The 14,319-nt window shown below is 42.0% G+C and overlaps 1 protein-coding gene across 2 annotated transcripts in view; it reads right to left on the bottom strand.

The window, feature by feature from the left end:
- The window catches only part of CDK17 (cyclin dependent kinase 17), a 177,752-nt gene that overhangs the window by 15,334 nt on the left and 148,099 nt on the right, over positions 1-14,319 (bottom strand). For both annotated transcript variants that reach the window (XM_043545747.1, XM_037884792.2), the window contains 4 exons: positions 12,479-12,604; positions 2,875-2,931; positions 1,467-1,581; positions 723-817 (listed from right to left, as the gene is read on the bottom strand). In XM_043545747.1, coding sequence (XP_043401682.1) covers positions 723-817; positions 1,467-1,581; positions 2,875-2,931; positions 12,479-12,604 — 393 coding nt within the window. The remainder of the gene's footprint in view (positions 1-722; positions 818-1,466; positions 1,582-2,874; positions 2,932-12,478; positions 12,605-14,319) is intronic.

The following is a 14,319-nucleotide window of genomic DNA, read 5'->3' as shown; positions in this document are numbered from 1 at the left end:
AGTAAATAAGGAAGTGTTATTTACTCCTTCTCATAACACAAGACCTAGGGATCACCAAATAAAATTAATAGGCAGCAGGTTTAAGCCAAACAAAAGGAAGTATTTTTTCCACACAATGCACAGTCAACCTGTGGAACTCCTTGCTAGAGGATGTTGCGAAGGCTAAGACTATAACAGGGTTCAAAAAAGAAGTAGATAAATTCATGGAGGACAGGTCCATGTTATTTATTAGCTATTAGCCAGGATGGGCAGGGATGGTGTCCCTAGCCTCTGTTTGCCAGAAGCTGGGAATGGGCGACAAGGAATGGATCACTTGATGATTACCTGTTCTGTTCATTCCCTCCGGGGCACCTGGCATTGGCCACTGTCGGAAGACAGGATACTGGGCTAAATGGACCTTTGGTCTGATCCAGTATGTCCAGTCTCATGTTCTTAATAATTACCTATAAACCAGACCTATACCAAGCAATTTATGACAATTTGACAGTGAATTTTATGTCTGACAACATAACTAGCTTTCAGGTTATTTGCTTCCATGTTCCACTGGATTATATGTCGGAAAATAGCATGATGACAGAATAATATCAAGTCATTTATTTATTTATTTATTTAATTAAAATGCACCACTGAGTTAATCGTGTGTTTCTCTAGGTAGAAAAATAAACAAGACTTTCTAAACAGATCCATTCAATATAAAGCTTTATTATTGGTTTAATGCTTACCAGGTACTCAAAGACGAGAGTCAAAGATTTGTCTGTGTGAACAATATCATGTAAAGTAACAATATTTGCATGCTTTAGGTCTTTTAATAATGACACTGCAAAAGAGAAAAAAATAAAATTAAAGCTTAAGGATAGGACTTGAGGGGAAAACTAAGGAGTAAATGAATTACTAATTAATCCAAATTTATGAGTTATTTGTTTAATTTCTATGGTAATTTAAATAACTTAGTTTTCAAAATTTAATATTTCATAAAACATTAAGTTAACCCATTCATTCACTTAGGAAAATTTCTGAAAACAACACAAGTTTGTCCAGGGCACACTGTGAAGAAGACAAGACCACATACTACTGAACTGCAGAGTTATAATTAATTCATACACAATATGGACAGATAGTATTCCACGCACAAGTTAGTCACGTCATGCTATGTACTCTAAACTCAAGAAAGTTGTTTGCTTCTATTGTAATTAACAGTCAATTATAAAAGCCTCAATAATTTCTAACACTTAGAAAGCTCCATTTATTTGAGAACACAATTACAGTCCATGAAATAAATGCATTTGAAATTTGAGTCTCAAAATTGCAACTCAATTAATTTAACTTGATTGCAGTTCCCCATATCATAAATAGTGTTAGTTATTGTAATATCCAGTTTACTTGAGAATAGCATCAATTCTTTGCCCTAACTGTATAATTTTAGTTAACGATATATTTTAAATAAAGAGAAACAACATTTTCCTCACCCTCTCTTATGGCTGTGCATGGTGCCCCCTCTTCATGTTCCAGTCGGATTTCTTTTAGAGCTACCAGGTTCTCTGTCAATTTACTTCTTCCCTTATATACTGTTGCATAAGTACCCTGTGTGGTAAGGGGAAAGGAACACATTTAAAACTTTTCTTTTCTAGAAAGCGCAATACACACACACACACACACACAACCCCTACCCCAAACAAATAAGATTCATGACAGGTCCTACAAGTTGTTTCATTTTGATGGCAGCAGCTTCTGGAAATGACTCAACAATTTATTTTTTCCTCTTTTTTTTGACACGAGCATAACTCATCACTGACTTTCAGACACAGGCCCTGATTTTCAGAGGGTCTGAGCACTCTCAACCCTAGATGAAGTCAATGGGAGCTTCAAGTTTAGAACCTTCTGAAAGTCAGGCCCAAACCTTTTAAGACTAAGCCATGGAAACACAAAAGAAGCTGTCAAAAAGAATAAAAATATGCTCACTATACATTTAATTTCACAGGAGAATAGGAATGGGACAGGTAAAACAAACGCAATTTTTCATTTTTGCTGACATAATGGACAGTGAATTATTAATCTTTGGTATTTGCTTCATTAGTCCAATACAAGCTTCAAAACACTCCCAGTAAATGTATATTACATAATTATATGGGGTACTGGAGAAGATATTCCTTTTCAGCAGATTGCTACAATCAGTTTATATTAAATATCAAAAATAAGGGACAGTATCATCTCAGGTAAAGTTACATATCCTGTATTGTTCATTATACTATAGAGTAATTAAAGTGAAATACAGTACATCTATATCTATGCAGATGATCACCCTATATATTTATTAACATTTTCACAAAGATATGTAACATTACATCAGGTTATAGAGCCATCCAATATAAAAAGGAGCTGAATTAAATGATAGGCATTTGGAGAGGGCTGAAACATTGCATCTCAAAAACAGAAGATTCATAATTGCAAAGTCGAGTAACATAGTATACAACATGTGTGTGCTTTTGCATGTGTGTTTGTATAGAAGTCATGAGACTCTAACTGCTAAACAGGTAACACAGGCCTTCACAGCAACTGTTCATAGAGGATTTCTTAATGGAGTTTTGCTTTTCCCAAGCTCTATGAAGCCCTGTTTGGCTTGGTGGTGGTGTTTTGTTGTTGTTTCATTTTGGTAACAGTATGCATATATACATATGTATATTGACAAGCTGAGTGACAGTGACATTGCTTTGTGTATTAACATATATGTTTAGTTAACTGAAAAAGCTCTATCAAATATGTAGATACAATATAGTTCAACTTTAACACCAACGGCAACGTATAATTAAGTTCCAAGTAAAGAAAGCATATATTATTGTCAAAATGATCATCACTACTGAAGAAAATTATACAAACCTCTCCAAGCTTTTCCAATTTGATGTAAGTTTCCATTTTCCCAAATCCAATTTCTGACTGTAATGCAAGCAAAAAGATGGTACATTTAGTATAAACATAAAAATTAATCAGCGGCAGTATTTCACTGTATATATCACTTATTCAACAAACTAAAAACGTTTCATAAAATATCCTAAAGTGGTGAAGCAATCTTTATAAAATTGTTAGATTTTAAGAATTATTTTAGCACATCATATTACAAGGACTTGTCTCCAAAGAACCAATCCTGAAGTTCAGGCTGCCTTCCTAACATCACCTCTAATCAGCTAGCAACTTAAATTTAAGAAGGTACAAACTGAAAACCCTACCTTCCCTCCCAAACTCTCTTTACTCTCCCCATTTTGACAGGTTTCAGAGTAACAGCCGTGTTAGTCTGTATTCGTAAAAAGAAAAGGAGTACTTGTGGCACCTTAGAGACTAACCAGTTTAGGTTAGTCTCTAGGGTGCCACAAGTACTCCTTTTCTCCCCATTTTGTCACTGCTGACAGCATCAGTGGGGCCTGTAACATGGGGGTCATCTTAGACTGCTCTACCACCTCCCTTGCTCAGCACATCCAAATCCTCATGCTTCTTCCTCAAAAATATTTTTAAGATCAGGTCTTTTCCTGCTATCCCTATAGCTAAAACACTTGTTCAGGCCCCCATCACTTGGCTTGCTTACTGCTGTCGTGTCCTCTCTGACCTCCCTGACACCTACCTTGTCCCCCTTCAGTCTGTACAAAACACTTCCAGTAAGATCCTCATATTTCATTTTGGCTGTGTCACCCCATATCTTTGAATCCCCCCATGTCTAGTTCCCACTTCTTGTCTTTGCCTTCTAGGACCTGCATAATTCTACCGGGCCCTACTTAACGGCATTTGTCTCTTTGCATGTTGCCAGCCCTGACCCTTCCTCTTTGCCAATGATGCTAGTCTTGACGCATCTCCAACAAATGCCCCCCCATGAGTTGGGCTGAAAGCCCAATAACTTCTCCTCTTTCAAATCCTTTCTCTACTCATCTACTTGATGCCTACAAGTAACTACAATGAAGTCACTGTAGGGTAATTCTTATTTACAATAAGACCACTTTACAGTGCTCTGGCCCGAAAGGGCCAGAATGCAGACATTTAGAATGGGCCCATAGCCTGTGCAGTGTCAAAGCTTGGCTCTTCCTGGGGTTTGACTTCATTCATAAACTAATGATCAATAGGGTAGTGTGGTGGGGCAGTGCCCCACCCCCTGAGAAAAAGGGCTGAACCAGGCCTGAGAGATGGTGCAGACCAGCAGCCAATCAGAGAAGGCCTGGGGAGAGCCAATCAGAGCAGGGAAAGAGGCAGCCAAACAGGGCTGGGCTAGGTCCTATATAAAAGCTGTCTAGCAGAGGAGAAGGTAGTCACTCCCTGACTAGCAAGGTAGAAGGACTGGCTCCTGAGCTAAGGAGCAGCACCTTGGACAGAGCAGTGCTGGGCAGGCTTGGGGAAGCAGAGCAGGACTCTGGTCCAGATACCTGCCAGGCTGCGGCCCTTGCTAAGAGGGGTCGAGAAGGTGCATAGGGTCAAAGGGGAAGTGGCCCAGGGAAATAGGCAGGCGAGAGGGGAGAGGAAGGAGGCTGCCATTAGAGGGTCCCTGAGTTGGGACCCAGAGTAGCGGGTGGACCTGGGTCCTCCCCTTCCCCCCTTGCACTGTCCCTGGCCATTGAGGAGAGAGGCCGAGACAGACTGCGACCTGCCCCTGAGACAAGGGGCTAGACTCTAGGGTTGTGGTTGGCCACTAAGGCAGGGACAAATGGAAGAACTGCAGTTAACAAAACCCCCCGGAAGGGGGTGAGACCAGAGTGGTGGGCAGTGTCCTGAAGTGGATGCAGAGTGTCCTGCAGAGGACAATGCCAAGCAGGGAGCAACACGGGTCCCAGGACAGCGGAGCGGAAACAACAGGCGAGCTACCATGTGTCGAGGATGCCCCGCAGCAAGCAAGAGCTAATTCCCGGAACGACCAGTGGAAGGCGTCAGCGGTGGTGAATCTTGATCCCGCCACAGGTAGTAAAGTCCGATCCAAGCCGACTTCCTAGGTTTGGCTGCTTCTTCACTTTCTAATTCAGGGCAGCTTGATGTCTCAGACTCAAGATTCCTCTAACAGGGAAGTGCTGCTCTGAAGTCTCCTTTTTCATTGGAGGGACTTTCCCCACAGTTTTGGTATTTTTGTAGCAGGTGCTGTGAGGTGGAGCTAGCTTCATCCCCTACTTCCCAAACAGACCAGCATGTGCTTTTTGTCCACTCCATCACAAGGCTTCCAGGCTTCCATTATAAACCTTATGTTCATTCCTCTCATAACTCTGTACAAGAAATATAGTTTTCCAGGAAATAAAAAGGAGGAGTAACTTCAGATCACCACTTTCTGTACTGCAGAACAAATGAAGCCCAGTTGCTGATGTTAGGGTCCATGGACAGTTTCTAGTATTTAAAAACACTTTCAAGGGATAATTCACGAAATAATCTGAGTGTTTGGAGGCTACAAGACTAATTCACATAAGGAGTTTGGGTACATTTGGGCAGATTTTAGTTTACTCTATCTTTTTCTCCAATTATTTAATTAAGAATAGAATCTAGAGCAGCCAACAATATAATACAATACAAGTGCATTAATCAGAGGCAGGGATACCTAATCTGCCTCCTACTCATTTGTATTACAATATTCATGATGCTACAATGCAGATCGGTGTAAGCAGTGTCAGGGATCATGGAATGGTATTTACCTTGTCCTATTATTACATTCCCTATAAAGCATATATGAACTAGTACTCTAACTAGATAGTGTGGATGTTCTAACAGTTGTGGAAACATGTTAACGTAATGTCATTACTTACCCAATGTAATGTATGTTGCATTAAACTCTTTTTTGAAAGTTGTTTGACTTTAGGCTACTGTGTATAAAGATCAAATGCTATACAGCATTCTATCAGAGTAAGACAAATGTTCTCTAGCATTAATTAAAATCCACCACTTGACTAGGGGAGAGGGTGGGTAATGTAGATATGTCAAGACAGATATTCAACAACGCTTGCCTAGATGGTTTGGCACCAGTTGTGGTATATTTTAGCGGAACACCACTGAAGAAAAAAACTACAGTGAAAATATTTAAACATAGTAAGTTTTCATTTTTCCTTCAGAGGGTGCCTAGGCTATTTACTAATTGTAAATTAGTTTTGCTGTAATATAAGTCTACAAATCAGGACTTAAATATGCAGGTTTCAAAATTCTATTTATAACCTCTTATTTTAATAGAAGATGCACTGAAGGTATCAGGACATTATATTATTGCATTCACAGTACTGTATTTGTCAATACACATTAGTATAGTAAATGAACTATTACACAAAACTATTTTGCAATGATGTCAGTGTTACAATTTGAAAGAGGCACAGTCCGTTCCAAAATTCAACCAATCAGCATATATTTTTTAAAATTTCTACTAATCCTTGAACATATATGGGCTTTCAAAACAAAGGATGCAACACATGTAAACTGTAATTACTACTCTCCAGGCAACCTTTCAGTCACAAGCCCAGAGAACTGGGTTTCGTTTCATTTCAAGAGAGCAGTGCAGACTGACGGAGAGGAAGGACAAAGCAGCTCGTGCATGCCCACAAACCAAAATGCAGATGGCAGGTTTCATTTTAGACTTAGAAGCCCTGACAATATCTTTAAAGTACAGAAAAAAAACCTCAACCAAAAAAAAAAAAATCTGAGACAAAAAACCCTCCACAATCCACCTCCACAACTTGTGACAGACGTACCATCTCAAATGCACATTATATTCATTAGAGGGCACTGTTTTTCTTACTTTCACTCTAGAATGCAGAGGGCATTCTAGACCAGACTGCTTTAGAGCTAACATATAATAAGTATGAATTTTAACTGCAGAGAAAAAAATAACACTAAATATTATAATCCAGGCCTCTAAAGTTTACTGCAGTACACTGTTACCTCAGAAAAGAGAAAGTTACCAGGGGACAGTATTGCTCACAGATGTAATAACAGTAACTCCAAAATACTCAAATAGTTAATGATCTACAAAGTATTGAAACAATTATTTATTTAAACTTACTGCATTATCAGAGCTTTCAATATTTATCAACAATTTGACTCATCTATTCTTTTTGTTTTAATATTGTTGATGTATATAATGTACCACAACAGAGTTTTAGTCCACATATTGAATTTTACTTTTCTGGGAAAAATAGATCACAAAACACCCATGGCTTTGTAATATATATTATTAATTTGGAAAGACGGTGTTAAAAGCTAAAACAAAGGTATTACATAGCTAATTGAATCAACTCAGCAGAGACATTTAAATATTTTCACATCTACATATTTTATACTTCAATAAAGAAGAATATTCTTGCAAGCAAATTAATAAAATCAGCAAACAGAATTTATAAAACTGTTCAATTTCTTTATTTTTTATGCTTAAAAATGCTCCTGATAATGGCCTGGTTTGCAATGGGATAGAAAGTCTTTCATATCTGGGTCAACAGTCAGAATCCAACCTAGATCAGTAATGACTGAAAAGTTATTACTTTTCAGATGGCTACTTGATGGCCTATGTTAAATTAAGTAATAGTCCATTTCCTAGGAGACAGAACTATAACTCTTAAGTCCAATTCAAATGATAAGACCTATAATAATTATACCACAATTATAAAAACATAGCTCTCCCCCCCAAAAAGAACACATTTATTTTAAAAAGCAGCTACCTAAATATAATCTTGCATGATTTGAATTGATTTGTTAACTAACCTTGAATCTATTTTTTTAAATAAAGCAAAAACCTAGAACACCATGTCAACATAACAGTGGGAAAAGATGAACATTTGTTATCACCATATTTACCGAACTCCAAAAGAACGTACGTGTGTGTCTGTGTGTGTGCGTGTATTTGTATAGCAGTCATTAGTATCTAATTACTGAACAGGTAACACAGATCTTCATAGCATCTGTTCATAGAGGACTTCCTAGTGGAGTTTTGCTCTTCCCAAGCTATGATTAAAAAATGTGAGTATGTTCTCTCCTTAGGCTGTGCTAACTTAGGGCATGGCTACACTTGCAGATGTAGAGCCCTGTGAGTTAAACCAGCCCTCAGAGAACGCAGTAGGGAAAGCGCTGCAGTGTGTTATCACTGTCAGCTAGAAGCGCACTGGCGTGGCCACATTTGTGGCACTTGCAGTGGCATTGGGAGCGGAGCATTATGGGCAGCTATCCCACAGAACACCTCTTCCCTTTCTGGCACTATGGCTTGTGGGAAGGGGGCGGGGGGGGCGGGGCATTCTGGGTCCTGTCCTAACACCCCGTGATGCATCACTTCGCAACCCAGGAATCCCTGTGCTTCTGATTTGGTGCCATCTTTCTACGTACTGCACGCTCTGTCTTCCCTTTCGGTCTGCGGGAATGGAGCCCAGAGTGCTAAGGAATATGCTGATGGGTCTCGCCAGCACGTCACGAATGGCAGTCGAGTTACGCCGTAAACTACAAACTGACAGTGAGGAGTCAGACTATGATGTTGACTCGCATAATGTATATGACACGAGATTGCTTGTGGCATTCACGGACATACTCACCACAGTGGAACGCCGCTTTTGGGCTTGGGAAACAAGCACTGAGTGGTGGGATCACACAGTCATGCAAGTCTGGGATGACGAAGAGTGGCTGCTGAACTTTTGGATGAGAAAAGCCACTGTCATGGGACTGTGTGATGAGCTCGCCCCCACCCTGTGGCAAAAGGACATGAGATTGAGAGCTGCCCAGCTGGTGGAGAAGTGGGCAGCTATTGCAATCTGGAAGCTGGCAACTCCAGACAGCTACCGATCGGTCACTAACCAGTTTGGAGTGGGAAAATCGACCGTTGGAATCATATTGATGGAAGTTTGCAGGGCCATTAATCGCATCCTGCTCAGAAGAACCATGACTCTGGGCAATGTGCGTGACATTGTGGCTGGCTTTGCACAAATGGGTTTCCCTAACTGCGGAGGGGCGACAGATGGGACGCATATTCCAATTCTGGTAGCAGCCCACCTAGCCTCTGAGTACGTTCATTGGAAGGGGTATTTCTCTATGGTTCTCCAAGTGCTTCTGGATAACCGTTGGTGTTACATTGACATTAACGCAAACTGGTCTGGAAAGGTGCATGACGCACACATCTTTCGGAATACTGGCCTGTTCAGGAAGCTGCAAGCTGGGACTTTCTTCCCAGACCAGAAGATCACTGTAGGGGAAGTCGAAATGCCCATTGTGATCCTTGGAGACCACGCTTACCCTTTAATGCCATGGCTCATGAAACCCTACACAGGGAGCCTTGACAGCAGCAAGGAGCAGTTCAACAACAGGCTGAGGGTCGGTGCAGAATGACTGGAGTGTGTTTTTGGCTGTTTAAAGGGCTGCTGGTGCTGTCTGGATGGGAAGCTGCACCTTGTCGATGACAACATCCCCACGGTTATATCCATGTGCTGTACCCGCCATAACATTTGTGAAGAGAAGGGTGAAAGATTCACTCAGGCATGGACCTCGGAGGTTCAACACCTGGAGGCTGAATTTGAACAGCCAGAGAGCCAGGCTATTAGAGGGGCCCAGTGCAGGGCTGAAAGGATTAGGGATGCCTTGAGGAAGCAATTTGAGGCTGAAAGCCACCAGTAATGTTTGGTGCCCTGCACGGGAGTGAAGTGCAGTGGTTCCAATGTTAGTAGGAATCGGTTTGCACTACACTGACTTGCAGTGCCTGGTGCTTTCCTAGGTTAAGTATCTTTTACTTAATGCAATAACAAAGAATAACCAATTTATTTGAGCATGAGCTTTCGTGAGCTATAGCTCACTTCATCGGATGCATCCGATGAAGTGAGCTGTAGCTCCCGAAAGCTCATGCTCAAATAAATTGGTTAGTCTCTAAGGTGCCACAAGTACTCCTTTTCTTTTTGCGAAGACAGACTAACACGGCTGTTACTCTGAAACATAACAAAGAATGTTTTCAAAGCCAAAAAATCCATTTATTGAAAAGAAACACAACTGCTTGGGAAACAAAGGGCAACAGGGTGGGGTGGGGAACAGTACAATCACAGATTTGTGTATGTCCTGTTATCATACTCAGCCTTCCTGTCTGGAGTGCTGTACAATGAGTGCTGCACTTCTGGCTGGCTAAAATGCATGGTCATGGGGGTTGAGTGCAGTGGGTAAGGGTCGTAGTTTGCAGGGCTGGGTGGTGAAGCTACAGGTGCTGGAGGCAGCTGGTGGTGATAAGAACCTGGATGTTGGGGAAAGTGGGTTGGAGGTGACATGGGGGCACAAGGGAAAGAGTTTTCGGACAAGGGCTGCAGGGGGGACTAGTGGGGGGGGGGGGGGGGGAGGAAGTGCTCCGCCTGCATTGCTACAAGCGTCTCTATCGAGTTCACTTGGCGCTCCATAACGCTTAGCAGCCGCTCCATGCTTTGGTGCCGGTAATCCGCGTTCTGCTGGTGGACCCTTCCTTTCGCTCTCCTGCCACTCATGCACTTTTTGATTTTCATTAAGGGACTGCTGCTTTACTTCATGCAGCATGTCCTTTTTGCTTCTACGTGGCCGCTTTGTAATTCTTTGGAGTCTTTCAGACGTTGATAACAAGGATGGCTGAGATCTCAAGGTTGCATCTGTAAAGCCAAAATGCAACACTTAACAGAGGCGGCATTGTTCGCACCAGACATAGCAATGATTCGGCCGTACTTAAAAGTAGAGAAGCACAGTCTACACAATAGCAGAAACTGCCCGTCCCAAAAGCGAGCGCACATAACCCACAGGAGCCCTAAAATGGTGATTAAGCATAGGGGTAAGGGGGACTGATTGTTTCACGGCCGTACTGTTCTGTGCCTTGGGGAGAGCCAACAGCTGCAGGGGGCCCCTATACTGAACACTGTCCCCACATTTTCCACAGGAGTTCGCTGTTGAGGGTGACCTGGGAAGCAAGGGAGGGTCTTCTATTACAATGTGGCTTCTGCCCTGGCCCATATGCAGCTTGCCTGTGTGCAGCAATGGTCTCCCCACCCCCCACGGCACAGTGGCGTGGACATGGTAGCCTTACTGGGAAAAGGAGCACAGTAGCTCTGCTAAGGAACCTGCACAAGCAGATTGCCCAGCTTCTGCATGAGACCTTTGAAGAGATCACTGAGGCTGAATACTGCGATGTCAAAGCACACATCAACACCCTATTCCGCATCTAGGCATGCATGCAGCCCTAACCCTCCTCGCCCCAAGTTCCTGCACCAAGCAACTTCCTTCCCAAAATAAAAGCCGCTTACCGGGCACCTCCTCTGGTATTTGTTCTTCCCCAAGCACTGGCCGCTGCGACTGGCTACCTTCCTCCTGGCTTGAGAACAGCTCCTGGCTCCATGCATCTAGGGATGCCGGGCTGTCCCCCTCCTCCTCAGCACCCTTGCTCCCGCTCTCCTCCTCCTCCTCCCTGCCTTGTTGAACTGGGCTCTGAAGTGTCCATGGTGGTCTTCGGAGTGGAGGCAGGGTCGCCCCCAAGTATTGCATCCATATCTTTGTAGAAACGGTAGGTCACGGGGGCAGCACCTGAGTGGCGGTTTGCCTTGTGGGCTTTGTGGTAGGCATTCCGCAGCTCCTTCACTTTAACCCTGCACTGCAGTGCGCCCCGGTCATGGCCCCTTTCCATCATGTCCCTTGATATCTGCCCGAAGATATTGTAATTCCTACAGTTGGAGCGCAGCTGGGACTGGACAGCTTCCTCCCTGCAAACACTGAGGTCCAGCACCTTGCCATTGCTCCATACTGGGGATTGCCTGGCACGTGGAGGCATTCACCTGGAAAGATTGGCTGAGAGCACTCCAGGCCTTGCTGACCAAACAGGAAGGAGATTTTCAGAATTCCCAGAGACTATAAAGGGCGGGTCTGACGATTGGTCACGTGAGGGCAGGGCAGTAGAGCTCAAAGTGATGACCAGAGTGGCTAGAACAGGCATTCTGGAGGCCGATCAGAGCGCATTAATAGACCAGGGCGTCCACGCTGGCACCACGGGCGCTCCAGCTTGGGCACATCAAGCGTTATGCTTCTTGTCGAGGTGGATTACCAGAAGCGCTCCAGCCGTGGAGTCCGGGCGCTCTATATGCCTTGCCAGTGTGGATGTGTCATGAATTAGGGCGCCCAGGGCTGCTTTAATGCGCACTAACTTGCAAGTGTAGCCATGCCCTAAGGGGTAAAATATGCACCACTGAAGTCAGTGGGAATTTTACCACTGACTTCAATGAATGCTGGCTCTGGCCCTTAGTGAGGAATGATGGTGAGAAAAGTCTGCAAAATGGAAATAAAGAAAACTGGAAAAGAAAAAATTAGAGTTTCATCCTGTAAGTTACTGAGCTTTCCCATGAATTTTAATACGGAGTAAAGGGTGGTCGGCATCTCTCGGCTGCACTCCGCACCTTGTAGTCTCAAATAGAGTTAAATAATATATACCATGAAAATACGTGAAAAAATAGAGATATGAATGGAACTGACAATTTTCAAATAGAACAGGTTTGTTTGGGAAGCAGAGATAACAGAAACTTACTAGTGATGCTCTGCGAGAACGTCGACTCATCGGTTGATCAAATGGTGGACTGTTTATCTGCAGCTTTTCTAGATATCCATCAGGTATCCTGATGTCTGCAGGCAGTGACAAGCGCTTGTTCAGATCCTGAAGAAATAAGTAAATATTGTCAAAAGGACACAGGTCAATTCAGGGCTCAAAATTAGGTTTTGTTAAAACAAGTCTTTACAAAGATTATCAGTTGAAGTATTTCTACAATTAAAAAAAGAATCAAGGGAAACAGTTTACTAATTTAAAAAAATTACATTCTCCCATCATATTTATAACCCAAACACTTCAGCAAGTGGCTGAGAAAGGAGATCCAGAAAATCAGAAACTGATCCAGAAACTGACTAATTTACTGTCATAGGAAAAGCTGAATGAAATGTAAGTAGTAAACAAATACAAATGGTTAGAAGTAATTTAGATTTTTAAAAGATTTTCAGTTTCAATAATTTATGATGTAGAAAATAGGTACACCCAAGACTAGTAAGAAAATCTCTTTTCATAAAAACAATGAAACCAAAAGTGTCCCTTATATAGAATGAAGAGAACGCCTACTTCAGAGCTTGCTCTTCTGTTTTTATTCTGTTAAATATTAAAGTAACTTAGAAATTGGTTTTCAGTCTCATCTGTTCCACTTCTACCTTGCCAGTGTGGCAAATAAAACCACTTCAGCAAAATGGCCACCTCCCTCATTTGAATCATCTGACAATTACAATTTAAAGTGTCAAAAATATATTTACCAGTTTACTGTGTTAAGCGCTCCTTACTTTGTGAACTTTCAGAAAGCTGAACTGAATAAAATGGGTTTTCCTTTTAATCATATTTTTTATGAAATTTTGCTCAATAGATCTTAAAATATCTATTACCAGCTAATGCTAGTATGGGTCAAAACGCTTTTATAACGAGCAAATTTTGAAACAGAAATTCATTATATTTCTGAGATATAGATTTTCACAGGTGTTTTCAGTTTGGTTTTGATCTTAAATATATCAGAAAATGAGACATCAAATATTCTTTTTAGGTGCTCAATTGCCAGGACAGAGATGTATTTGAAGGAGATACTGAGATGCACAACGAGGGCAGATGAGTATCTCCTAAAATAAAGTCATTGTTGTCAAAAAAGTAGGTTTACCCAGGGTAAACAACTCCATGTTCAGTATCTAGCTGCACATTTACCTATATACACCCAGCTGAGGAGCCAGTGCTCTGGGCTGTGCAGAGAAAAAACCTTGAATGCTTTTAACTTGGGTACCTCAGAAACTCCCTCGCTCATCATGTGTTTCCACAGCAGTGGAGATAAGATGAGGCACTAAAGCTAACAGCCTCCAAGTTTAAACAAGAATGAGACAGCAGGATGTTTTTAGTGAAGAATTCTTGACTCGGGAATTTGCTCCTCCCCTTGGTTCAACAAAGGCAAGTTCTGTTGACCAACAGGACATGCTGCAAAGCCTACCTATATGCTCACATTGCCTAACAGCTGAAGTTTTCATGGACTAGTTGGCTTGGGAAGCATTTAATGTTTATACAATATTTGCATTATGTACCTAGAATAACGCTGTTATCCTGAAATAAATATATAAGAAAGCTGCATGAAATTCGGCAATTCATGGCATTTCCACAATGGATGCGAGAGACTGACTCACATTTGTGCATGTGCTACATATTATGGCCAATGGATTTGCACATTTTTGGTGAGATGCCACTGAGGCCTGAATTTCTGGCACTTGGCTCACATCCAGGAGGCCTCTTTCTTTTTCACTCCCCAAATCCCTTAATGAGATATAATGCTATGTGCTTTATCTAGACTTTTGTAGCGA

This window comes from Chelonia mydas, chromosome 1 (genome assembly GCF_015237465.2).
Source record: "Chelonia mydas isolate rCheMyd1 chromosome 1, rCheMyd1.pri.v2, whole genome shotgun sequence".
Classification (NCBI taxonomy): Eukaryota; Metazoa; Chordata; order Testudines; family Cheloniidae; genus Chelonia; species Chelonia mydas.
This window is presented reverse-complemented; position numbering and strand designations above follow the sequence as displayed.